The 24,623-nt window shown below is 45.8% G+C and overlaps 1 protein-coding gene across 3 annotated transcripts in view; it reads right to left on the reverse strand.

Annotated features, from left to right (window-relative positions):
- ACRBP (acrosin binding protein) overlaps window positions 1-24,623 on the reverse strand; it is a 79,721-nt gene that overhangs the window by 41,400 nt on the left and 13,698 nt on the right. For all 3 annotated transcript variants that reach the window (XM_078779468.1, XM_068119207.2, XM_068119209.2), the window contains exons 2-4: window positions 16,772-16,996; window positions 12,501-12,595; window positions 2,757-2,918 (exon numbers count right to left, since the gene is read on the reverse strand). In XM_078779468.1, coding sequence (XP_078635594.1) covers window positions 2,757-2,918; window positions 12,501-12,595; window positions 16,772-16,996 — 482 coding nt within the window. The remainder of the gene's footprint in view (window positions 1-2,756; window positions 2,919-12,500; window positions 12,596-16,771; window positions 16,997-24,623) is intronic.

A 24,623-nucleotide genomic window follows, 5' to 3' on the forward strand; every position in this document is an offset into this window, starting at 1 on the left:
CAGAGGGGAGAGCAGTATTCCATTGAGCTGCGGATGAAAGCCTTGTATGTGGTGTGGAGCTCAGGTGTGCCAAGGAAGGACTTTGCACGATGGAGGATTCCCAGTCGGCGACTGGCTTTGGAGGCCACCTTGGAAATGTGGTTTTGCCAGGAAAGATCATGGCAGATAGTGAGACCCAAAAGCTTGAGTGACAGAACTTCTTGGAGAGGATTGTTCAGAAAGTAGATGGGAGGGTTGTCCAGTCGGACTTTTCGGAGAGACATAGTAAGAGTGTGAGATTTGTTAGGATTGAAAGACATCTTCCACTTGTTTGCCCAGTCTGTGATTTTGTCCAGATCTGCAGAGAGTGAGGCTGCAGACTGCCGATCTGAGGGATGAGGAATGGAGTGGCAGAGTGGACTCATCAGCAAAGAGATAGAGAGGATTTTCAAGAGTCAGAGAGGTCATTGACGAAGACCAGAAAAAGCACAGGGCCCAGAACACTGCCTTGGGGAATTTTAATTGAAAAACCTTGAAATTTAAAACCTTGAAATTACTATCAGTATTTACTTACTGAAAAAGTGTAGTCTGTGTTTTTTGCAAGACAACTATAGATGTGTTTAAAGGGTACATTCAAATAGTAGTTATGGTCTAAAGGGTCTAAGGGGTTTGAAAGAATTAAAAGTGATCTAAAGTGTCTAAAAGATCCAAGTGGCCTAAATCCGCCCTCTTGGAGTTATCCATACGTGTCGTGCGTAACAATATATATAGATTCCTGTGCTTTTGTGGTTATTTTTATTATTACCATCGTTTTTCTTTTTAGATCATTAAAGCACTTTTCCCAAGAATAGCATGGTGAGGCAGCCATCTTGCTCTTCCATATGGTGGAAAGGTTCTGTGAGCAGAGTAAAAGCTGTTGTTTGGGTGGGATTGAGGCCAACTCGGCCAACAAGACCATTGGGCTTATCTTCGGGTGGATCCACATCATTTGTGTGACCTCTTATCGGCTGGGCACACGTTCCAATGTATATCCAAATTACATTTCTCATTTGCAATTGACAGAAGCAATCGGTCATCTCTTACCCAGTCCAGTTCCCTCAACTACGATAAGAATCATGTAATTATAAAAGAGAATTGTCCAACTTGTCGAAAACAGCTGCGTGCCAGCTCGCAATATGAAGTATTACACTGAAGCACGCGGTGCTACGCGCGCGACTTGCTACCAAGGAGGAAGCGGACAACGCGGTAAGTTTTATGTTCTTTATTCAAAGAGGTCACTGTAGCACTGGCGCGCTCCGGGCTGCGCGCCCGGTGTATATCCTGAGGCCACGCCTACCCCTCGGGCGTGGCCGCCGCCCACTTGGTGCGCGGAATGATGTCACCACGCCAGTGGGCTTTCGTGTCCGCCACACGCGCCCCCCCCAGAATTCCCGCGCACCTGGAGGGCCAGTTTGCGGGGCAAACGGATGACCCGGCCGAAGCGCCCTCTGGCGACCGGCGGCGTCCGGGGTGCAGGGATGCCAGGTGGGATGCCCCCGGCTGTACCCGGGATGGGTGCCGGACCGGGGGGCGGCGTGCCTGTGGTGCTGGGCGGTGCCGGGGGTCCGCCCGCAGGGGGGCGGCCCTGACGCGGGGGCCGAGCCACCGGCGGTGGGTGGTCCACGTCGAGGTGGGCCGGCTTGAGGCGGTCTATGGAGACCCGGTCAGGAGTGCCGCCGATGTCCAGGGTGAAATGTTTCACCCCGGTCTCCAGCACGCGGAAAGGCCCGTCGTACGGGGGCCGCAGTGGTGTCCGGTGGGCGTCGTGCCGGACGAAGACGTACTCCGCGGTGCGAAGCTCCGGGGCGACGTGTGTAGGAGGGTGCCTGTGGTGTGCCGTCGGCACCGGGGCGAACCTCCGGGCGGTCTCCTGCAGCGCAGAACGCTCCTGCGCCGCGGACCAAGGTGCCGTGGGGTCGGGGAGGAACTCGCCCGGCACCCGCAGCGGTTGTCCAAAGACCAACTCCGCCGCGGATGTGCGCAGGTCCTCCTTGGGCGCCGTCCGGAGGTGGTGGGTTACTACTTCATAATGCCCAATGGTTTATTTAATTTATAATTTGGTGTTGCTCACACTTTGTATCAAATTTTAGCAGACGGTACGCATAATATACTGCATGCACGATTCCACCCTCCAGATTAAATGTTGAATTGAGTGGGATTGTGGCCCATTGATTTCAGGCCTCAGGCAATGTTCCTACTCCTCTCAGAGTGATTTCACTGCGTTTAAGTTGGAGATCGGAGCTGGCCACTGCATATTTTCAACGTTACTATTCTAAAACCAATGCCTAATAGACAGAGCGGGATTTTAAGGGCCGCTGTCTTGAGGATGGACGTCAAGGCCCTGGCCGTAGTATTTGATTAAAGCCAGTACGGTATTGCAGTTGCAGTACTGCAAATAATGTCACAACAATAAATGTTTATAAAATAATCGGGGGAGCACATGATAGGTTAGGAGAGCGGATTTCAAGTATGTGTGAGCTGTGTGCGTCTCATTACGTTTGGCAATATCGTGTGTTTCTAAGTAAGCATTTCCCTCCACTCAAGAGTCACATGCTCTAAACTGCTTTTTCAGACCATCCACCATTCACATTATTTGGCCTCCATATTCACTGTGTATTTTGTCTTCACACCCTTTTATTCCCACTGCCTCACACGCACAGTAAACATACTCATTCACGTGTATAATATGATGCATAAAAATACAGCTAATCAACATGAAGAAAATGAGCCAAACAAACCTCACTCCAGCTTTCTTCTGATGTGATGTTAAAGGTACTAAGTGGAGTTGGCTGTCTCGTGGATTTTGGATGCAGATGTTTGAGCTTTGCGGATGCTCCATGGTGGAGTGTGGGAAGATTCATCGCTGAGCCATTCGCCAGTGGTAGTGGGCAATGAATTCTCTGCAGTGAAAGCAAAAGTGAGATAACCACCTCCTTATTAGATCCTGCAGGAATCTTGTATGTCAACATCGATGATTTATTGTTAGCGTAAATGAGAGCAGTTAGCTTAGATGAGAGCTGTTAACGTAAATGAGAGCTGTTAGCTTAGATGAGAGCTGTTAGCTTAGATGAGAGCTGTTAGCATAGATGAGAGCTGTTAGCTTAGATGAGAGCTGTTAGCATAGATGAGAGCTGTTAGCATGGATGAGAGCTGTTAGCTTAGATGAGAGCTGTTAGCTTAGATGAGAGCTGTTAGAGTAGATGCGAGCTGTTAGCGTAGATGAGAGCTGTTAGCGTAGATGAGAGCTGTTAGAGTAGATGCGAGCTGTTAGCGTAGATGAGAGCTGTTAGTGTAAATGAGAGCTGTTAGCGTAGATGAGAGCTGTTAGCGTAGATGAGAGCTGTTAGCGTAGATGAGAGCTGTTAGCGTAGATGAGAGCTGTTAGCATAGATGAGAGCTGTTAGAGTAGATGAGAGCTGTTAGCGTAGATGAGAGCTGTCAGCTTAGATGAGAGCTGTCAGCGTAAATGAGAGCTGTTAGGGTAGATGGGAGCTATTAGCGTAGATGAGAGCTGTTAGCTTAGATGAGAGCTGTTAGCATAGATGAGAGCTGTTAGCATGGATGAGAGCTGTCAGGGTAGATGAGAGCTGTTAGCGTAGATGAGAGCTGTTGGCATGGATGAGAGCTGTTAGTGTAGATGAGAGATATTAGCGTAGATGAGAGCTGTTAGCTTAGATGAGAGCTGTTAGCATAGATGAGAGCTGTTAGCATGGATGAGAGCTGTTAGGGTAGATGAGAGCTGTTAGGGTAGATGAGAGCTGTTAGCATAGACGAGAGCTGTTAGCATGGATGAGAGCTGTTGGGGTAGATGCGAGCTGTTAGCGTAGATGAGAGCTGTTAGCGTAGATGAGAGCTGTTAGCATAGATGAGAGCTGTCAGCTTAGATGAGAGCTGTCAGCGTAAATGAGAGCTGCTGGGGTAGATGAGAGCTATTAGCGTAGATGAGAGCTGTTAGCTTACATGAGAGCTATTAGCATAGATGAGAGCTGTTAGCATGGACGAGATCTGTTAGGGTAGATGAGAGCTGTTAGCGTAGATGAGAGCTATCAGCGTAAATGAGAGCTGTTAGGGTAGTTGAGATCTTTTAGCGTAGATGAGAGCTGTTAGCGTAGATGAGAGAATTTCGCGCAGATGAGAGCTGTTAGCATAGATGAGAGCTTTTAGCGTAGATGAGAGCTTTTAGCGTAGATGAGAGCTGTTAGGGTAGATGAGAGCTTTTAGCATGGATGAGAGCTGTTAGCGTAGATGAGAGCTGTTGGCGTGGATGAGAGCTGTTAGCGTGGATGAGAGCTGTTAGCTTCGATGAGAGCTGTTAGCTTCGATGAGAGCTGTTAGCTTCGATGAGAGCTATTAGCGTAGATGAGAGCTGTTAGCATAGATGAGAGCTGTTAGCGTAGATGAGAGCTGTTAGCATAGATGAGAGATGTTAGCGTAGATAAGAGATGTAAGCGAAGATGAGAGCCGGCTGGGGGTGCCTGCGGCTGCGCTTCCAAGACGTTCCTCCGAAGCATCTCGCTGTGATCCGATCACAGTAACAGCTGAGAGGTTTGACCCTTGAAATGATTATGATCACTAAATTTACACCCTTGCCATGATTAACCTTTTACTCACAGACACGTACAGAGCAAGGAGACTCAGGCCAGACCAGCAGTTATTGAAAGAAAAAAACTCTACTTTATTAATCTACGAACAAAGCCTGGTGTTGGCTTAGCGGTTAGGGTGCCGCTTGGGATCCTACGATCCTGGGTTTGAATCCCGGTCGATCGCTGAATTAACACCAGGGGGGTTGACTCAGCCTGTCATCCTTCTGAGGTCGGCAAATTGAGTACCAGTTCACTGGTAATTCCCTGTGTGTCGCAAGAGGCGACCAACAGGGTTGGCGGCAGGAAGGGCATCCGGCCATAAAACATTGCTTCAAAAAGGGGACCAAGGTGCCCGAAAAAGGCCAACCCCCTGCTCTGCGGGGAAAATGGCTTCTAAAGGTGGATTCATTAATCTACGAACAGACTACATTCTCAATAATACATGACAACATTCATTAATACATGACTGCATTCTCAATCAAATAATACAATAACACACTTGCATTAGCAAATCATTGAATATTTGTCAATATTTTTGCAAGATCGAGGCTCATGGAAGAGTGAGGTGACATACAGCACTAGAACGGTACTTGGTAGAGCACATACCTCCGCCAAGCTGAACAGTTTACGTTTTGTATCCCACTGATAAGCCGGATCTGGATCCGGACCTGAACTTAAATCGAATCGGCTTGTTCTTGTCACCTAACCAACTCATCCACCTGGTCTTGTCAAAATCCATGCTATGTATCGTTTTTGTCCCTATCACTCAATGGTGAAGAATCACTTGAAGATGAAAACATTCTCGGATCTGGATCCGTATTAACAGTATTATCATGGATCTTCACAAAATCAAATCGATTCGTACTTGTCACACACCCAACCTGTTCAACCAAGTTTCGTCCGAATCCGTCAACAGCTTTTTGAGATATCGTGCTATATATAGTTATTTTTCCCTATGTCTGAATGGTAAAGAATCAGTTTAAAAAATTATTGGATGCAGATGCGGATCTTCACTAAAATCTAATCGTTTGTCCTTGTCACATGCCCAACCTCTCCAACAAATTTTGTCCAAATCCATCCACAACTTTGAGCTATCATGTTCACAAACTGACAGGCAGACAAACAAACAGACAGACAGTGGTGAAAACATAACCTCCATCCACCTTCATTGGCGGAGGTAAAGAAGACAACACAATGAGAGGGGGGGGGGCAACAAAATCGACACAATAAGCAAGGGAATAAACGAAAGATAATTAACCTTTCAGCATCGACATATCAATTCACTTCAGGTTTATGCAGGCTGTCTCTCAACTCAATAATACACACTATAACCACTCAATTCATACAATCGAAAAATCGAAGTAAAAACTGTGCAGAGGTTTGCTCCACAGATAACAAAAGACCCAAGGGGGAATATTAGTGGAGCTCTGTTTCTTTCCTACTTGGCCGCATGAAGCTCAATAGATATTGACTTAGTACTGGTGAAGTGGGTACGAGGAGAGAATTCAGAGTTTTTATACAGTTCATCTGGTGCGATGACAGTGCTGAGCAGTATAAAACAAAAAGTGGATATTTGCATATCATTCAGAAAACATGGCCTGCGCACATGTGCTGTAGGTTCTTGGCAACAAGACGCTTTTGGTCAGCAGTATCACCTACAGCTCTGTGTCCCATCCTGGGATAATTCTGAGCTGCTGGAATGGGACATGCTGTCAGACTCCCTAGCTCATATTCCCTGCTGTGCTCGCCAAAATGGCAAACTCCTCGAGGAGCATGGTTGACAGGTTTTTAGCCAGTGTTGTGACCATATAAAGTAATCTCCCAGTCTCTGCTGATGCAATCTTAAGAGAAGTGCTAGGGAGTGTCACTCCGTACCTTGCTTTGGAATTTTTCAAGCTCCAGCTCCACTTGTGACCGCTAATTTGCAATCAGATTATATCTTAACGAATTTTATAATTTCCAATGTTCATTCTGCCAAATGTGAGACCTCTCCAACTGTCCCCTGAACAATGGATTGTGTCAGCCAGATTATCACCAAGGCGTTTTTTGCTGGAATGAATACCAGAGTTAGTCCGAAACGAGGGCTTAAGAATTGGATGTTGTCCGTCGGTCCGTCCGCAACCATACCTCGGAGATGTATGAACGGATTTTGTTCATACTTGGCACGAAGACAATAAATGATGGTGTGGCGGACACAAAAGCCCACTGGCGTGGTGACATCATTCCGCGCACCAAGTGGGCGGTGGCCACGCCCGAGGGGTAGGCGTGGCCTCATGATATACACCGGGCGCGCAGCCTGGTGCGCGCCAGTGTTACAGTGAGCTCCTGAAATAAAGACGCTTATAAGTTACCGCTTGTCCGCTTCCTCCTTGCTCGCAAGCAGCGCGCGTAACGCCGCGCTTTACTGGTGACCCCCTCGACGTTGGATCTGCCGGAGCGATCCTTCCACACGCGACGCCATTGCCATGGCCAACTTCATCAAACTTCCCGAATTTTGGGAGGCTCAGGCCGAAGTCTGGTTCGTCCAGGCCGAAGCCCAATTTCAGCTTCGACGCCTCACCGGCGATGACACGCGCTATTGCCACGTCGTCGCCTCCCTCGGGCCCGGCACGGCCGCTCGAGTTGTGTCCGTCCTTCGCCACCCACCGGACGGCCACAAGTACGAGGCACTCAAGCGGCTACTCCTAGCCACGTTCGGCCTCACGTACGACGCACGGGCCGACCGCCTCCTGGATCTCCCCGAGCTCGGTGACACGCGCCCGTCGGTCCGAATGGACCATATGCTGTCACTGTTGGGCGACGAAGCCCCCGGTTCTCTATTCTGGGTGCTTTTCCGTCGCCAACTTCCAGCGCAGGTTCGCCTCACGTTGGCCGGGACCGGGCTAACGGAACCCCGAGCATTGGCGGCCGAGGCGGACAAGTACTTCGCCGCTTCGGACACGCGGGCGAGAGTCGGCGTGGCCGTCACGGCCCTCGTGGCTGATGCTGCTAATGCTGCTGATGCTGCTAATGCTGCTGATGCTGCTGATCCACAGCATCAGCTTATACAGCATACGCAGCATGCTGATACGCACCTCGTGACCGCCGCCACGCCCCGCCCACCGCCGCGGCGAAAACCGCCACCGCGGGGAAACCCGCCAACTCCACCGGCCTGGCGGAGCCAGCCGCGCTCCTCCAGCTCCACCACCTGGTGCTGGTTCCACGCCAAGTTCGGCCACGAAGCTCGGCAGTGTCATCCGCCATGCTCCTTCAACAGGTCGGGAAACGCCCGGGCCGGCGCTCAATAGTGGCGATGAGCGCCGGCCGTTCGAGCAGCCTGCTGTTCATAACGGACACCTTCTCTGGGCGCCGTTACCTGTGCGACACGGGAGCGCAGGTGAGTGTCGTTCCCGCCGGCACGTCAGACAAGCACGCCGCGGGTGGGGGCCCCGCGCTGCTTGCCGCGAACGGGACGCCCATCCGTACGTACGGAAAACGCTGCCTCTCTCTGCGGTTCGGAGGGCAGGTTTTCCGATGGACGTTCGTCACCGCCGACGTGCCCATGGCACTGCTTGGCGCGGACTTCCTGTGCGCTAATGGGCTCCTGGTCGACGTCAAGCGCAGACGTCTTGTCCAGGCCGAGACGTTCAGCTCGCTCGCTTGTGCGTTGCCCAGCTCGGCGAGCAGCTCAACGAGCGGCTTGCCAAGCGGCTTGCCGAACGATTCGGTTCCGGCCACGTTGGTCTGTACGCTTCCGGCAGCGGACGCATTCACCCGCCTCCTCGCCGGCTTCCCGGCCCTCACGCGGCCCACCTTCTCGGCGGGGGCCGTCAAGCACGGGGTGGCCCATCACATCCCCACCGTCGGGCCACCGGTCTACGCCCGGGCACGCCGCCTCGAGCCGACGAAGCTGGCGGTGGCAAAAGCGGCGTTCGCTACCCTGGAGCGACTGGGCATCGTTCGGCGCTCAGAGAGCGCTTGGGCGTCGCCGCTGCACATCGTGCCGAAGCCCGGCGGGGGATGGCGACCGTGCGGTGTACTATCGCCGTCTCAATGACGCCACGACTCCCGACCGCTACCCCGTCCCCCACATTCAGGACTTTTCCGCCCGTTTGGCGGGCATGTCCTTCTTCTCGAAGGTGGACCTCATACGCGGCTACCATCAGGTCCCCGTCAGGCCGGAGGACGTCCCGAAGACGGCGGTCATCATGCCATTCGGACTCTTCGAGTTCCTGCGCATGCCCTTCGGTCTGAAGAATGCGGCTCAGGCGTTCCAGCGACTGATGGATAGCGTCCTGCGCGACTTGGATTTTGTCTACGTCTACCTGGACGATATCCTCGTTGCCAGCGCGTCCCGCGAAGAGCACCTACGCCACCTCCGCACGCTCTTCGAACGCCTGGGCCAGCATGGCCTGATTGTGAACCCCGCAAAGTGCCGGTTCGGCGCCGCCATAATCGATTTTCTGGGGCACCGTGTCACCAGGCATGGAGCCGTCCCCCTGCCGGCCAAGGTGGAGGCGGTGAAGGGGTTTCCACGCCCCCGCACGATCAGAGGGCTGCAGGAGTTCCTGGGCATGGTGAACTTTTACCATCGGTTCCTGCCCCATATCGCCCAGCTCCTGCGCCCCCTGCACGAAGCTCTCCGAGGTAAGCCGGGCAAAGGCGACGTTACCTGGACCGAGCAGATGGACACGGCGTTCACGGGCACGAAGCTCGCCTTGGCTAACGCCACCATGCTCGCGCACCCGGCGCCCGATGCACCGATCGCCCTCACCACCGATGCCTCGGACTACGCGGTGGGCGCGGTGCACGAGCAATGGGTGCGTGGAGCTTGGCAACCACTGGCGTTCTTTAGCCGGCAGCTTCGCCCGCCCGAACGCCGTTACAGTACCTTCGACCGCGAGTTGCTCGGGCTTCACTTGGCGGTCAGGAACTTCCGCCATCTGCTCGAGGGCCGTGCGTTCACTGCCTTCGTCGACCACAAGCCGCTGATCTTCGCGATGGGCAAGGTCACCGAGCCGTGGTCGGCCCGGCAGCAGCGTCACCTCTCGGCCGTGTCCGAGTACACGACGGACATCCAGCACGTCGCGGGGAAGGACAACCCGGTGGCGGATTGCCTTTCCCGGGCCGTCGCCCACGCAGTCCACCTCGGCATCGACTATGCCCGGATGGCAGCGGACCAGGCCGCTGACCCCGACGTCCAGGCCTTGCGGACCGCCGTCACGGGCCTCCGCGTCACCGAGGTGCTGTTCGACGGCGCGGGCACGGCCCTCTTGTGCGACGTCTCCCTCGGGCGTCCTCGCCCCATCGTGCCCGCGGGCTGGCAGCGCCAGGTGTTTGACGCCATCCACGGCCTGTCCCACCCGGGCGCGAGGGCCTCCCAAAGGCTGATCGCCAACAAGTTTGTCTGGCATGGCCTCCGGAAGGCCGTCCGCGGCTGGGCCAGGACGTGCCTCGCGTGCCAGCGCGCCAAGGTGCACCGGCACACCCAGGCCCCGTTGGCCCCGTTCACGGTGCCGGAACGCCGGTTTGACCACGTCCACGTGGACCTGGTGGGACCTCTGCCCCCCTCGCGGGGTTTCACCTACGTCCTCACCATGGTGGACCGCACCACCCGGTGGCCGGAGGCCGTGCCCTTGGCGTCAACGGCGGCCGATGTCGCGCAGGCTTTCATCGCCACCTGGGTCGCCCGGTTCGGCGCCCCCTCAGACATCTCGTCCGACCGCGGCCCCCAGTTCACCTCGGAGCTCTGGGGGGCGGTCGCGCAGGGGCTCGGGGTCCGGCTGCACCGAACCACGGCCTACCATCCCAGGCTAACGGCCTGTGTGAGCGATTTCACCGCTCATTGAAGGCCGCGCTCCGGGCCACCCTCCGCGACGGCGGCTGGGTCGACAGGCTCCCCTGGGTCCTGCTGGGCCTCCGGACGGTGCCCAAGGAGGACCTGCGCGCATCCGCGGCGGAGTTGGTCTTCGGGCAACCGCTGCGGGTGCCGGGCGAGTTCCTCCCCGACTCCACGGCACCATGGTCCGCGGCACAGCAGCGCTCCGCTCTGCAAGAGACCGCCCAGAGGTTCGCCCCGGTGCCAACGGCATGCCACGGGCACCCACCGACGCACGTCGCCCCGGAGCTTCGCACGGCGGAGTACGTCTTCGTCCGCCACGATGCCCACCGGACACCACTGCGGCCCCCGTACGACGGGCCTTTCCGCGTGCTGGAGACCGGGGCGAAGCACTTCACCCTGGACATCGGCGGTACTCCTGACCGCGTTTCGGTGGACCGCCTCAAGCCGGCCCACCTCGACGTGGACCATCCACCGCCAGTGGCCCGACCCCCACGTCGGGGCCGCCCCCCTGCGGGCGGACCCCCGGCACCGCCCAGCCCCGCCGCCACGCCGCCCCCCGGTCCTGCACCCATCCCAGGGGCAGCCAGGGGCATCCCACCTGGCATCCCTGCACCCCGGACGCCGCCGATCGCCAGGGGGCGCTTCGGCCGGGTCATTCGTCTGCCCAACAAACTGGCCCTCCAGGTGCGCGGGAATTCTGGGGGGGCGCGTGTGGCGGACACAAAAGCCCACTGGCGTGGTGACATCATTCCGCGCACCAAGTGGGCAGTGGCCACGCCCGAGGGGTAGGCGTGGCCTCATGATATACACCGGGCGCGCAGCCCGGAGCGCGCCAGTGTTACAGTGAGCTCCTGAAATAAAGACGCTTATAAGTTACCGCTTGTCCGCTTCCTCCTTGCTCGCAAGCAGCGCGCGTAACGCCGCGCTTTAATGGTATACATCTGCACATTTTGTTTTTTTTCGTGATGCGATCAAAGATGGCCGACAGGTGGCCATTTTAGTTGTAAAAATCCTGATATTCACCACGTCCTGAACCGTTTCTCGCACATGCATTTACCGATTATCTTCAAACTTGACACAAAGAAAAATAATGATAGGTTACATATGCACATCATTTGTTTTCAAGATCATATCTAAGATGGCCGACTGGTGGCCATTTTATTACTTCAACGTGTCCCCAACCATTTCTCTACATGCATGAACCAATTTTATTCAAACTTGGCACAAAGACTGTACATGAGAGTATACATAAGTAGATTTTGTTTTGTAATCTGACCAAAGATGGCCGACTGACGGCCTTTAACTCCGTACAGCAAAATTACTAAAACCACAGGGGCTATGACATTTTACGTCTTTTTCTTCTTGTTCATGGAAGGAAAAAAGCACAAAGACAAAAGGTGTAATAATTGCTCAAGTATAAGTGAACAACTCCACACGTAAAATAATAAAAACAAGTCATACTCCTCATGCCAAACTCCCCTCACCACCCCACCCCAGTTTATAGGAATTATATGTGAATCTCAACTCCAAACCAGTGAACTATTTTTTTGGGGTTTTTTTTGTATACTGAATCGAGGCTCGTGAAAGAGCTGACAACCGCGAGGGAAAGACAGCATAGGGGGACCACGAGGGAAAGACAGCACAGGGGGACCACGAGGGAAAGACAGCACAGGGGGACCGCGAGGGAAAGACAGCACAGGGGGACCACGAGGGAAAGACAGCACAGGGGGACCACGACGGAAAGACAGCACAGGGGGACCATGACGGAAAGACAGTACGGGGGACCTGTACAGTACAGTGAGCGTACAGTACAGTGAACAATTACTTACAACTGTGGGTATCATACAACATGCTTTAAGCGCTATTTTCTGTACCGCTATTAGCTGTTTAAACATTTCACTGTAAGTGCATATTATGTATTCTGTGCTCCTGCACTTTTAATCATTCGCTTAAACCAACATGGACTGCATTTGATCAGTAATTTGGTTTGATGTTCTTCAAATGCTCCGAAATATTCGAGGAGTAGCAAACATGCTGTCATTCCGGTGACTTTAATAAGGAATGCAGGGAAATCATACCTTGACGTAGTACGCTCTCTGCTGGCAGCGATAGTGACTGAAACTACAAAAACTTTTGAAAACGGCTTTGCCATCAACATCAGCACAAACATGGCCTGTGGCAGGGATGAAGAAACAAAGGATGGGAGTGTCAGAGAGAAACAAAGCAGATAAGATTAATTGTAAATACACAGTGCCTTCAGAAAGTGTTCACACCCCTGACTTTTTTCACATTTTGTTATGCTACAGCCTGAATGGATCAAATTGAGATTTTTGTCACTGATCTACAGTCAGCAATTCTTATACATTTCATTTTAATCAGTGATATTTCTGTTTCATTTTTAATTCGTGATATTTCTGTATTTCATTTTTAATTAGTGATATTTCTGTTTCATTTTTAATTAGTGTTATTTCTGTGTTTCATTTTTAATTAGTGTTATTTCTGTGTTTCATTTTTAATTAGTGTTATTTTTGTTTCATTTTTAATTAGTGTTATTTCTGTGTTTCATTTTTAATTAGTGTTATTTTTGTTTCATTTTTAATTAGTGTTATTTCTGTGTTCATTTTTAATTTGTGTTATTTTTGTGTTTCATTTTTAATTGGTATTATTTCTGTTTCATTTTTAATTAGTGTTATTTTTGTTTCATTTGTAATTAGTGCTATTTCTGTGTTTCATTTTTAATTAGTACTATTTCTGTGTTTCATTTTTAATTTGTGTTATTTTTGTTTCATTTGTAATTAGTGCTATTTCTGTGTTTCATTTTTAATTAGTACTATTTCTGTGTTTCATTTTTAATTTGTGTTATTTTTGTTTCATTTGTAATTAGTGCTATTTCTGTGTTTCATTTTTAATTAGTGTTATTTCTGTGTTTCATTTTTAATTAGTGTTATTTTTGTTTCATTTTTAATTAGTGTTATTTCTGTGTTTCATTTTTAATTAGTGTTATTTTTGTTTCATTTTTAATTAGTGTTATTTCTGTGTTCATTTTTAATTTGTGTTATTTTTGTGTTTCATTTTTAATTGGTATTATTTCTGTTTCATTTTTAATTAGTGTTATTTTTGTTTCATTTGTAATTAGTGCTATTTCTGTGTTTCATTTTTAATTAGTACTATTTCTGTGTTTCATTTTTAATTTGTGTTATTTTTGTTTCATTTGTAATTAGTGCTATTTCTGTGTTTCATTTTTAATTAGTACTATTTCTGTGTTTCATTTTTAATTAGTGCTATTTCTGTGTTTCATTTTTAATTAGTGCTATTTCTGTGTTTCATTTTTAATTAGTGTTATTTTAGTGTTTCATTTTTAATTAGTGCTATTTCTGTTTCATTTTTAATTAGTGTTATTTCTGTCTTTCATTTTGAATTAGTGCTATTTCTGTTTCATTTTGAATTAGTGCTATTTCTGTGTTTCATTTTTAATTAGTGCTATTTCTATGTTCATTTTTAATTAGTGTTATTTCTGCGTTTCATTTTTAATTATTATTTTTGTTTCATTTTTAATTAGTGTTATTTCTGTGTTTCATTTTTAATTAGTGTTATTTTTGTTTCATTTTTAATTAGTGTTATTTCTGTGTTTCATTTTTAATTAGTGTTATTTTTGTTTCATTTTTAATTGGTGTTATTTCTGTGTTTCATTTTTAATTAGTTATTTTTGTGTTTCATTTTTAATTAGTGTTATTTTTGTTTCATTTTTAATTAGTGCTATTTATGTTTCATTTTTAATTGGTTATTTTTGTGTTTCATTTTTAATTAGTGTTATTTTTGTTTCATTTTTAATTAGTGTTATTTCTGTGTTCATTTTTAATTCGTCTTTTTGTGTTTCATTTTAAATTGGTGTTATTTCTGTTTCATTTTTAATTAGTGTTATTTTTGTTTCATTTTTAATTAGTGTTATTTCTGTGTTTCATTTTTAATTAGTTATTTTTGTTTCTTTTTAATTAGTGCTATTTATGTGTTTCATTTTTAATTGGTTATTTTTGTGTTTCATTTTTAATTAGTGCTATTTATGTGTTTCATTTTTAATTAGTGTTATTTTTGTGTTTCATTTTTAATTAGTGCTATTTCTGTGTTTCATTTTTAATTAGTGTTATTTCTGTGTTTCCTTTTTAATTAGTGCTATTTCTGTTTCATTTTTAATTAGTGCTATTTCTGTGTTTCATTTTTAATTAGTGTTATTTCTGTGTTTCATTTTTAATTAGTGTTATTTCTGTGTTTCATTTTTAATTCGTGTTATTTTTGTTTCATTTTTAATTAGTGTTATTTTTGTTTCATTTTTAATTAGTGTTATTTCTGTGTTTCATTTTTTAAATAGTGTTATTCCTGTGTTTCATTTTTAATTAGTGTTATTTTTGTGTTTCATTTTTAATTGGTGTTATTTCTGTGTTCATTTTTAATTAGTGTTATTTCTGTGTTTCATTTTTAATTAGTGTTATTTCTGTGTTTCATTTTTAATTAGTGTTATTTTTGTTTCATTTTTAATTAGTGTCATTTCTGTGTTTCATTTTTAATTAGTGTTATTTTTGTTTCATTTTTAATGAGTGTTATTTCTGTGTTTCATTTTTAATTAGTGTTATTTTTGTGTTTCATTTTTAATTGGTGTTATTTCTGTGTTTCATTTTTAATTAGTGTTATTTTTGTGTTTCATTTTTAATTAGTGTTATTTTTGTTTCATTTTTAATTAGTGCTATTTATGTGTTTCATTTTTAATTGGTGTTATTTTTGTGTTTCATTTTTAATTAGTGCTATTTATGTTTCATTTTTAATTAGTTATTTTTGTGTTTCATTTTTAATTAGTGCTATTTCTGTGTTTCATTTTTAATTAGTGTTATTTCTGTGTTTCATTTCGAATTAGTGCTATTTCTGTTTCATTTTTAATTAGTGCTATTTCTGTGTTTCATTTTTAATTTGTGTTATTTCTGTGTTTCATTTTTAATTAGTTATTTCTGTGTTTCATTTTTAATTAGTGTTATTTTTGTTTCATTTTTAATTTGTGCTATTTCTGTGTTCATTTTTAATTGGTGTATTTTTGTGTTTCATTTTTAATTAGTGTTATTTCTGTGTTTCATTTCGAATTAGTGCTATTTCTGTTTCATTTTTAATTAGTGCTATTTCTGTGTTTCATTTTTAATTAGTGTTATTTCTGTGTTTCATTTTTAATTAGTGTTATTTTTGTTTCATTTTTAATTTGTGCTATTTCTGTGTTCATTTTTAATTGGTGTATTTTTGTGTTTCATTTTTAATTAGTGCTATTTCTGTGTTTCATTTTGAATTAGTGCTATTTCTGTGTTTCATTTTTAATTATTTCCCAAGCATTTCTAAAAAAAAATTCCACTTTGACATTATTGGGTATTATGTGTGGATCATTGGCAAAATCTCTCAATTTAATCAATTTTTAATTCATGGTGTAACACAACAAAATGTGAAAAAGTCAAGGTTTGTGAATACTTTCTGAAGGCACTGCATGCCTACAGTTTGTTACATATTCGTATTGAAAACACCCATGTCAGTTTGAAGTGTGTCAAATTCAGCAAATTTAACAACATATATTGAAGGGGCTGGGACAAGATTGGATATGTCTCTTCTACCCAGCATGGCAATTATATACAGTGATTTAGCATTTTACATGAAGACCCTCCATGCTATTGGCCTGTAATAAAGACGTCACTTGTAATAAATACCCATCACGCTTGAAGCAAAAAGCGAGATTAAGCGATTGGTTCACTTTATTTGTCTGTCTGTCTTCAGAAGTCAGTTTATGCTCGAATAACTTAATTTCAATTGAATGTTGTATTTTGAAAATTGTAGAACAAAAATAGGAATATGAATCTACAGGCACGAAGAACAAATTTAACATGTTAAATAAGGTGGTGTAAAGGACGGTGCATCAATGGCGGTAAACTACCGAAAAATATTTTTTTCTACAATCTTTAAAATCTGTATTTTATTTCAATGGAATTATATACTTGTACACAGTAAAACACAAATCGCCTTCTTGGCTCTTTCAAAAACCTTCCGTTTAGTAGTACTTGAACAAAGTATTACACCATTTTACATCATCTCGACCAATCAAATTTTCCGCTCGCTCGCTCAGTGTTGGGGAATATCGAGATTCAGCCAAAATGGCGGCTCAAAGGAAATATACATTGTGGTCGGTAACACAATAAGCAAGAGTTAAAAAGACCCTTTCCACATCCTTTTTTTCTCAAGACTGCACAAGGTAAGGTGTTCGATTAACCCTTTGGTTTTCTTTGTCAATGGCAGCAAGGCACTTCATCCCCTTGTCTCAGAACCTTACCTAAGGGAATGGCTCCATGGTTTTCAAAACGGTCCCGACGAAGGATCAGCTTATCAGCACAGCCGTTACGAAGCCGCAAATCACACCAAGCCTTGGCTTTCCAGGGAGGGTGTAGATATGAGAAGAAATTTGCATACTCAGCATCTGACAGCAGTGAACCTGTTTTGTTCACTTCAGTTGATCCAGTTGGTTGGACACCAACCGAGAGAATGTAAAGTCCAAGGGCTGAAAAATATACATCAAGTATATGGTCACTGACATGTATGACAAACTGTGTAATGATGCTACCTGTGAAATGCAGCCGCTTTTGATCATCAGATTGCTTCACCTTCACTGCTTTAAGGTGAAATAAATACTTTGTCAATAAAACTCTACGTCAATTTTGCTTTTGTTTAGTTGTCATGTTTTTAATATATTTTAAAATAAAGATGCACTTAAAATTGAAGTGCATCTTTATTTTAAAATATATTAAAAACATGAAGCAGATTCAAAATGCAAATACCCTCTGGCGAGGGTAATAAGGTGGTATTTAAGTTAAATACCACCTTATTACCCTCGCCAGAGGGTATTTGCATTTTGAATCCGCTTGTTCCTTTGTTACTTGCGAAATCGAAGATTTGCAAGTGTGTTGGTTGTCTATTCTGTTATTGTGTCTGTCTGTTTGTCTATCTGGATGTCAATCACCTGCAGCTTGCAATTCTACACCAATCTTCATGAAAAAATACCCACCTGGTAGAGCTAGTCAAAAGCTAGAAGCCTATTGTTTTTGAGGTCAAAGATCAAAAGATCAAGGTCACATAAAATCGTCAATTTACATCCAATTTACTTGGGATTTGAACAAAATTTTCACATTTGGTTACTGAATTGGTTCACCAATGAAAATATTGCTTTTGAGATCCAAGGGGCAAAGTCACAGTGACTGATTTCACAAGTAACGGTCTGTGACTACTTGTTTGTCTGTCTGTCTGTCCACACATAATGTGCTAACATAGGCCACAATGCCACCTTGTGGTAGCCAGTATGACACGTCATCTTTTTTTCAATCGAGTACCTCTATAAAGCATGTACAATTAGAATGTGAGTACCTGCATATAGCACTACATACTATTACAATCTGAGCATGTCTATAAAGTACATACTATTAGAATGTGATTATGTCTCTATCAATAATGTGAGTAAGTCTATAAAGTACTTGTATTAAGAATGTATGAGTGCACATACTATTAGAATGTGCATACAGGTGGAAAGTACGGCATGTAACTACATCTATAAAAATACATACAAATGCAACGTTAATCCAAACAATAATAAAACCGAAAATGTTTGTTTGTCCGCTGTGTGAACATGAACCAATATCGTCAATGCATCGTCTACAAAAAACACAAGCACAAAGAAGCATGCTTCATTTAACCATAAAAAGCATGTTTAGCGTTTTATATGTATATGTACGATTTATACATTAAGAATGATTAAAATAATAACTAGAATAATTGATTGATATTTTTTGGTATTAAACTGTTTGCTAACTGTAAAGCCCGCAAACTACCTTTGGGGTCTAGCTTCATTTAATAATGAAGTTTGTTTTTCCGGCGTAGCCCATAGGGCAAAGCCGTCTAGAACAGTGTTTGTCGGTCTGTATATCCCCTCAAATGTATACCAATCAGAGCTGAGGATCTGGCCACATGACAGGGTGATGTGATTACGTCTGATGTCGTTGCGGCGGTACGGCAGCTGACTCTCCACACTTTCGCATTTTGATTCCAATTTCGTTCAGGCCGAAATTATCGTTGAACCAGCCAGACTGAATATCACAATCGCCATGCTCTACCTTTATGTTTTTCATTCTGTGTGAAACACAAACAAACCGATTGATAGAATGACCATCAAATATCGATAGCATCTGCGTTACGCCTCTTCCAACAAAACGGTATGTATAGGCCTTAGGCTTCATGCCTCACCTTCGGACCGTTTCGGACAAATTAAGCCCAGGTTTCTTAATACAGTAGTGTATCGTTTCAGTAGTCTCGCTTTCATAATAGTAATAATAATGATATAGCAAATATGACCATACCACTTTAATCCCAATGCCGTTAATACAAAGTTAATGGATTGAAGTGGTGTATGGTTCATGAATCAATGATAAGCGGTGTATGGCACTAACAACCACGGAAGTAAGGAATTCGCCTTGGTTTTTTGATAGCATGTTAGTAACCCAATCCTTGTGGGGTATCTAGATTACAGTAGATCTTCCCTCAGTTCTGTAGGTAAACATACCTCACGGGTGTCGGGATTCCTCCAAATTTCTTTGTTTAATGTTATAAACAGCATTAGCGACTGTTTAAAAAGCTAATCATGTGTGTTTGTGGTTTATAATATTGTTATGTTTGTAGGGGGTAGGCAGTGATCACCTTAGACCAGGCAGATTTGTAAAGATTAGTGTGCTCCGATTGTCGTGAAGAAGAAGAACCACCATGTAACAAGTAGGGATCTGGTAGACCGTGTGTTCGTATTAAGGTGTATCTTCGTCCCCATTACGAGGAGTCGGGTATGTTAACTAGCACAGGGATTATGGATAAATTATCACTTGAACGTCGTTACCTCTGTATCTATTCCTTTGTTCTTTTTGACAATACACCACACGTCGGGCTAGAATCCCACATTTAAACGCCCCAATAAAAAAACCTACCGGAAGCCAGGACATTGAGCGCTGCCGCTAATTACATTGACAATGGATAGCAACATCGAAGCAGGCAGGTCCGTGGGGCCATGCCCAGGAAGGCAGTAAGTGGTCAGGGTTGTGATTGATGGGGAGGACTGGTAAGAAGCAACTCGCTGATTGGCGAAGCACGACCGATGACGTCAGAGGGCGGCGTGTAAAATATTTGGAGCGGCGGACATCTTCCCTTCTCGTTCTGGATGTCATAGCGAACGGTCGTGATTGCTCCTCTCCTCCCCCCTTCTCGAGGTTTTGAGTCTGGCTGTAACGTTGTGGGCCGGCATCTCCTCCTCATTCCCCTGTTCGTCTGGGTGTTGAGAGCAAACATTCCCTCTTGCACCTCTCGTTCCAAAAGCGATAGCGGATGGTTGGGTTTCGCTCTCTGCATGGGGAGTCTTCACCGCGGGCAGCCATGTTCCGGCATCAGGCTGGTGGTCGTGGGGCGGAAGATCCGCGGACCGAGGGCTGCAGTTTCACACCAAGGACGACGAAGACAGGCACGGCTGGGGGAACGAGCTGCATGCAGGCCGTTCGATTAGCATGGAAGGCCTGTTTCGCGCAGGGCGGGCACGGCCTAGTGAACGAGGGCGTACTGAGGCCTAGCAGCGCGAGAGCGAGCGGACTTCCCACCAACACTAGAGCCGTGTCCAGACTGCGTGCCCGGGGCCTGGATGATTCCTGGCGAGACGCACCAGCGATCAGAGCTACAGTAAATGCACTAAATAAAGACGCACCTTTATTTTATCCAACGTTATTTTATCCGTTGTCTGTGTTTGTGTCTGTTGTGGGGACATCCCAATTTAGGAATTTACTTGACCGTGTTTAATTTTGTATTACCGGCATTCCATTTAATAAAGCCGGTATTTTGGACACTTCAAATCCGTTTTTGGTTGAGTTATTTGTTTGCAGGTTTGAGGACTGCCGGTGGGATCTGTCCAGGGAAGTGCTCTTCAGCATCCCCCCCCCACCCCCCAACCTCACCCCCCTCCCCCCTCCCCTGCATGTATTAACTCTGTCACATTTAGAATTGAACGCTTCGGAGTTAAAGCTCGTTTGGCCTTCCAAGCTACCCTAAGGTATTCACCAAGGGTAGTCACACGACAATATTTTACAGGCCAGGCTACGCCGCCGTTAGACTTTCATTTCAGTCTTGTTTCTTTGCAAATCGATGCTTGATACATTAAGATTGATTGAAATAATAATTTGTGTAATAATTAATATATATATATTTTTGTTTGTTTTAATAGATATTTGCTGATACTTAATTTAATTTTACACGTATACTGTGAGCTAAAAACGGCTGCTGCTGTTATTTTGCTTTGTTTTTGAACTCGATGCTGTCCTAATTTAGGGTATTCTTTTTAGATATGCTTTTAAAAGTTTTGAAAATAGAGAGAAATGGGGGGGGGGGGGGGGGGGGTGGTGTGAAGTTTTCCCCCCACCCCCAATCTCAAAGCGTGTATTAACTCCGCCACATTTAGAATTGAACGCTTCAGAGTTAAAGCTCATTTGGCCTTCCGAGCTACCCTAAGGTATTCACCAAGGGCAGTCACACGACAATATTTTACAGGCCAGGCTACGCTGCCGTTAGACTTTCAGTCTTGTTTCTTTGCAAATCGATGCTTGATACATTAAGATTGATTGAAATAATAATTTGAGTAAGAATTAATATATTTTTGTTACTTTTTTGTTTTAATAGATATTTGCTGATACTTAATTTAATTTTACACGAATACTGTGAGCTAAAAACGGCTGCTGCTGTTATTTTGCTTTGTTTTTGAACTCGATGCTGTCCTAATTTAGGATATTCTTTTTAGATATGCTTTAAAAAGTTTTGAAAATAGAGAGAAAAGGGAGGGGGTGAAGTCCCCCCCCCCCTCCCCCGCACCCCCCAGGGCCAGTGCTGGCTCTCGATGCCCCTGGAGCATGGTGAGTATATATTGATAATGTTTTATTTGCAGTTATACATTTCTTAAAGTTATTTTTTAAAAGCTAATGAAATTTGCAACTTCAACTGTCATCATGCCAGCTGGCTGGGTGTGGGATCCTCTCTCACCAGCCATGGCACCTCAGTAAAGGACTTCTGCGACTCATTGGGATTGACACAATCTGTCAATTTCCCGACCCGGATCTCAGTCAATGGAGTATCTTCTCTTCGAGACTTGGTTATGACAAAATTCCCTGCAAATGTCTGCTGCTCTTCTTCTGCTCCAATCGGTTCTTCTGATCATTTGCTTGTTAAAGTGACATCTCTCTGGCCATTCTCAGAGAGCCTCCTCAGCATCGGCGAGTCTGGCATTTCAGTCAGGCCAACTGGCACGGTCTGCAAGCAGCTATCAATCATCTGGACTGGTCTCCCATCTCTACTGCCTCTGACATCAATTCTTCCTGGGAATTCTTCCAAAGCAAACTGCTCTCTCCCATGCACAGATTTATCCCATCTCCTCTTCAGTTGTCTTATCCTTCCTCCCGTCCATGGTACACTGAATCTTGTGGTGAGGCAGTTGCCCTGAAACAACTTGCCTTTGCCTCTTGGAAGGAAATCCAACTGAAGGCAATCTCAGTTCCTTCCACCAAGCTTGGAACAAGTGTGTGTCTACCCTCAGGAATGCCAGGAAGCACGATCTCTCCACACTCAAGAATGAACTCTCAAACCTGTCTCCTTCCTCCAAATACTGGTGGCGTCTGGTCAAATCCGTTTCTGGTGTTTGTTCCCCCTCCATCCCCTCCCTTACCTCAAATGGTGACACAGTTGACACCGCACGTGACAAAGCCGTATGCCTCAACTCTGTGTTTGCCTCAAAATATTGTGTCCCAAACCCATCTCTCTCTGTTCCCACCTTACCCAGTTGAACCCAACTGCTCCTGGACTCTGTGTCCTTCTCTCCTGACAAGGTGGAGAAGTTTTTGTCAAACCTCGACTCTGATTCTGCAACTGGACCAGACGGCATCAGCCCACGGGTCCGAAAATCCTGCTCTGCCGCTCTATCTCACCCTCTATCTGTTCTTTTCACCCTCTCTTTTGCTCAAGGTCATCTGCCAGCATCCTGGAAATCAGCAAACATTACCGCTTTACACAAAAAGGTGCAAAAACAGATCCTTGCAACTACAGACCAATCAGCCTGCTCCCAATTATCTGCAAAGTCATGGAATCCATCATTGCTTCGGATATCAAATCCTTCCTCTTCTCCAATGGCTTGATCTCCGATCATAAATTTGGTTTCAGACCAGGTCATTCTACTCTGGACATGTTGCTTCTGCTGTCTCATCAATGGATGAAGGTCCTCAATGCCAAACAGGAAATCAGAGCCGTCTCCCTTGACATATCACGTGCCTTTGATACGGTCTGGCACCCTGCTCTGCTCACCAAACTCTCCTCCTATGGTATCCATGGAAATCTCCACGCATGGCCTGCTGACTTCCTCTCTGGTCGAAGTCAACGTGTGGCCCTCAATGGATTTCTCTCATCTCCCCTTCCTGTTCTGGCTGGAGTTCCCCAAGCTAGTGTTACGTGCTCCTCCCCAAACCCCGGTCACGGTGTACCTCCGAGCCCCGAGAGGAGTCACGGCAGAGAAATGTGTTATTCTGTATGTCAAAGATCAATGGTGAAACCACACCAATTGTTACCAACAAACAAGTATTGTATTAAGGTCACACAAGAATAACAGTACAATAACAATAGTAATCAATTGTACAACCAATATATCATTTTCCTATGATGGTACCATCAGTTCGTACAAGGTAACTCACTGTGCTCAAAGTGAGTGAAACTAGAACATTCCCAATGTCTCTATCCCGGCATCAAGCCAAAGTCGATCCGCTCCAGTGATCGTCAGAACGATGTCGTATCGAAACCAGAATCCCGCTCGTTTGACAGTCACACTGCCAAAGATGGGCGAAGGCACCCTCCCGAAGCAACGGGGAAATCACACCTTCTGGTACGGACGTTCAACGGCTCCCACTCGGCGAACCGCAATTTCCCATTCAAAATCCACGTTTCACACACACACCAGATTAACGTCTAGATGTGGTGAAAATGAAATTGAGATCTCGCGAGATCACGGCGAGGTCACGTCTTTTCGAAGCTGCTCCATGCGCTCACGCTTTCGAAGCTAAGTGATATTTCTCAATTGTGTTTTTGTCGAGACTGTATCTATCTTTCGGTGTATGTACCTATAGCGTATCTTTTGGAAAATTTTCGGTGCTAATTTTTCGTACATGTATACACAATCGTCGGTTAATGGTATCGAGTATTCTGCGGCCTAGTACTCGTAGGCTTAGACTACCGTACCGTCTCCGACCTTGTGGTTTGTTTTTCTCTCAGCGATTCGTCGAATGCGCTGAAATTATTTTCGTTCTCTGTTTCGTACCAGTCGTTCACCCCGTACCTCCTTGTTTAATATCTGTACTCACAAAAAAAAAAAAAAAAACCCCAAAAAATATTTCCTTCCCAGGTCTTATTCGTTTATTTGTTGTTCTTTTTGTTCGTTCGTTCTTCGTTCGCGATCACGCGGTTAGAAATGTATAATCTCTCCCCTGAACAACTATTTTCTCTCATATATTATAACACCCTTTTCTTCTTTTCCTACAAAAGGATGCTTTCGTCTTGCTCACCAAATCTATTCATTCCAAAAAATATATATAATACCATCTCTTACAGTTCCTCCTTTCTACATTCCCTAAACTATCCAGAACTCCATCCCTCCTCCAGTGTCCTCAAACGTATTTTTGACTCGAAGGTCTCGAACTCATTTTGCAAAAAATGTTCGTTTCCCATGAATCGTACACTTTTCAAAATCCAATCTCACCCCTCCCCTCCAAATCCTCCCCATCACCCATCCCTTTCAAATCTCCCCCCTTGCCCCTTCCCTCCCCTCCCTCCTAAACTCCCCCCACACCCCTCCCCTCCGAGACTCTCCCTCGCTCCTCCCCTCCTAGACTCCCCTCTCACCCCTCCTCCTCAAAGCATCCTCCCTGCTTCTTCCTCCTTCCAACTTTCACCTTCATCTCCCCAAACCTTCTGCCTTGCTCTTCCCCCTCCTCAAATAACACCTCACTGTGCCTCACCCAATCTCCATCAAACCTTTTGTCCGCCCCATTCTTCCCTTTCTCCAAGCTATTCTGAAATCTCTGACA

The sequence above is a fragment of the Myxine glutinosa genome, chromosome 6 (assembly GCF_964187855.1).
Source record: "Myxine glutinosa chromosome 6, kmMyxGlut1.1, whole genome shotgun sequence".
Lineage (NCBI taxonomy): Eukaryota > Metazoa > Chordata > Myxini > Myxiniformes > Myxinidae > Myxine > Myxine glutinosa.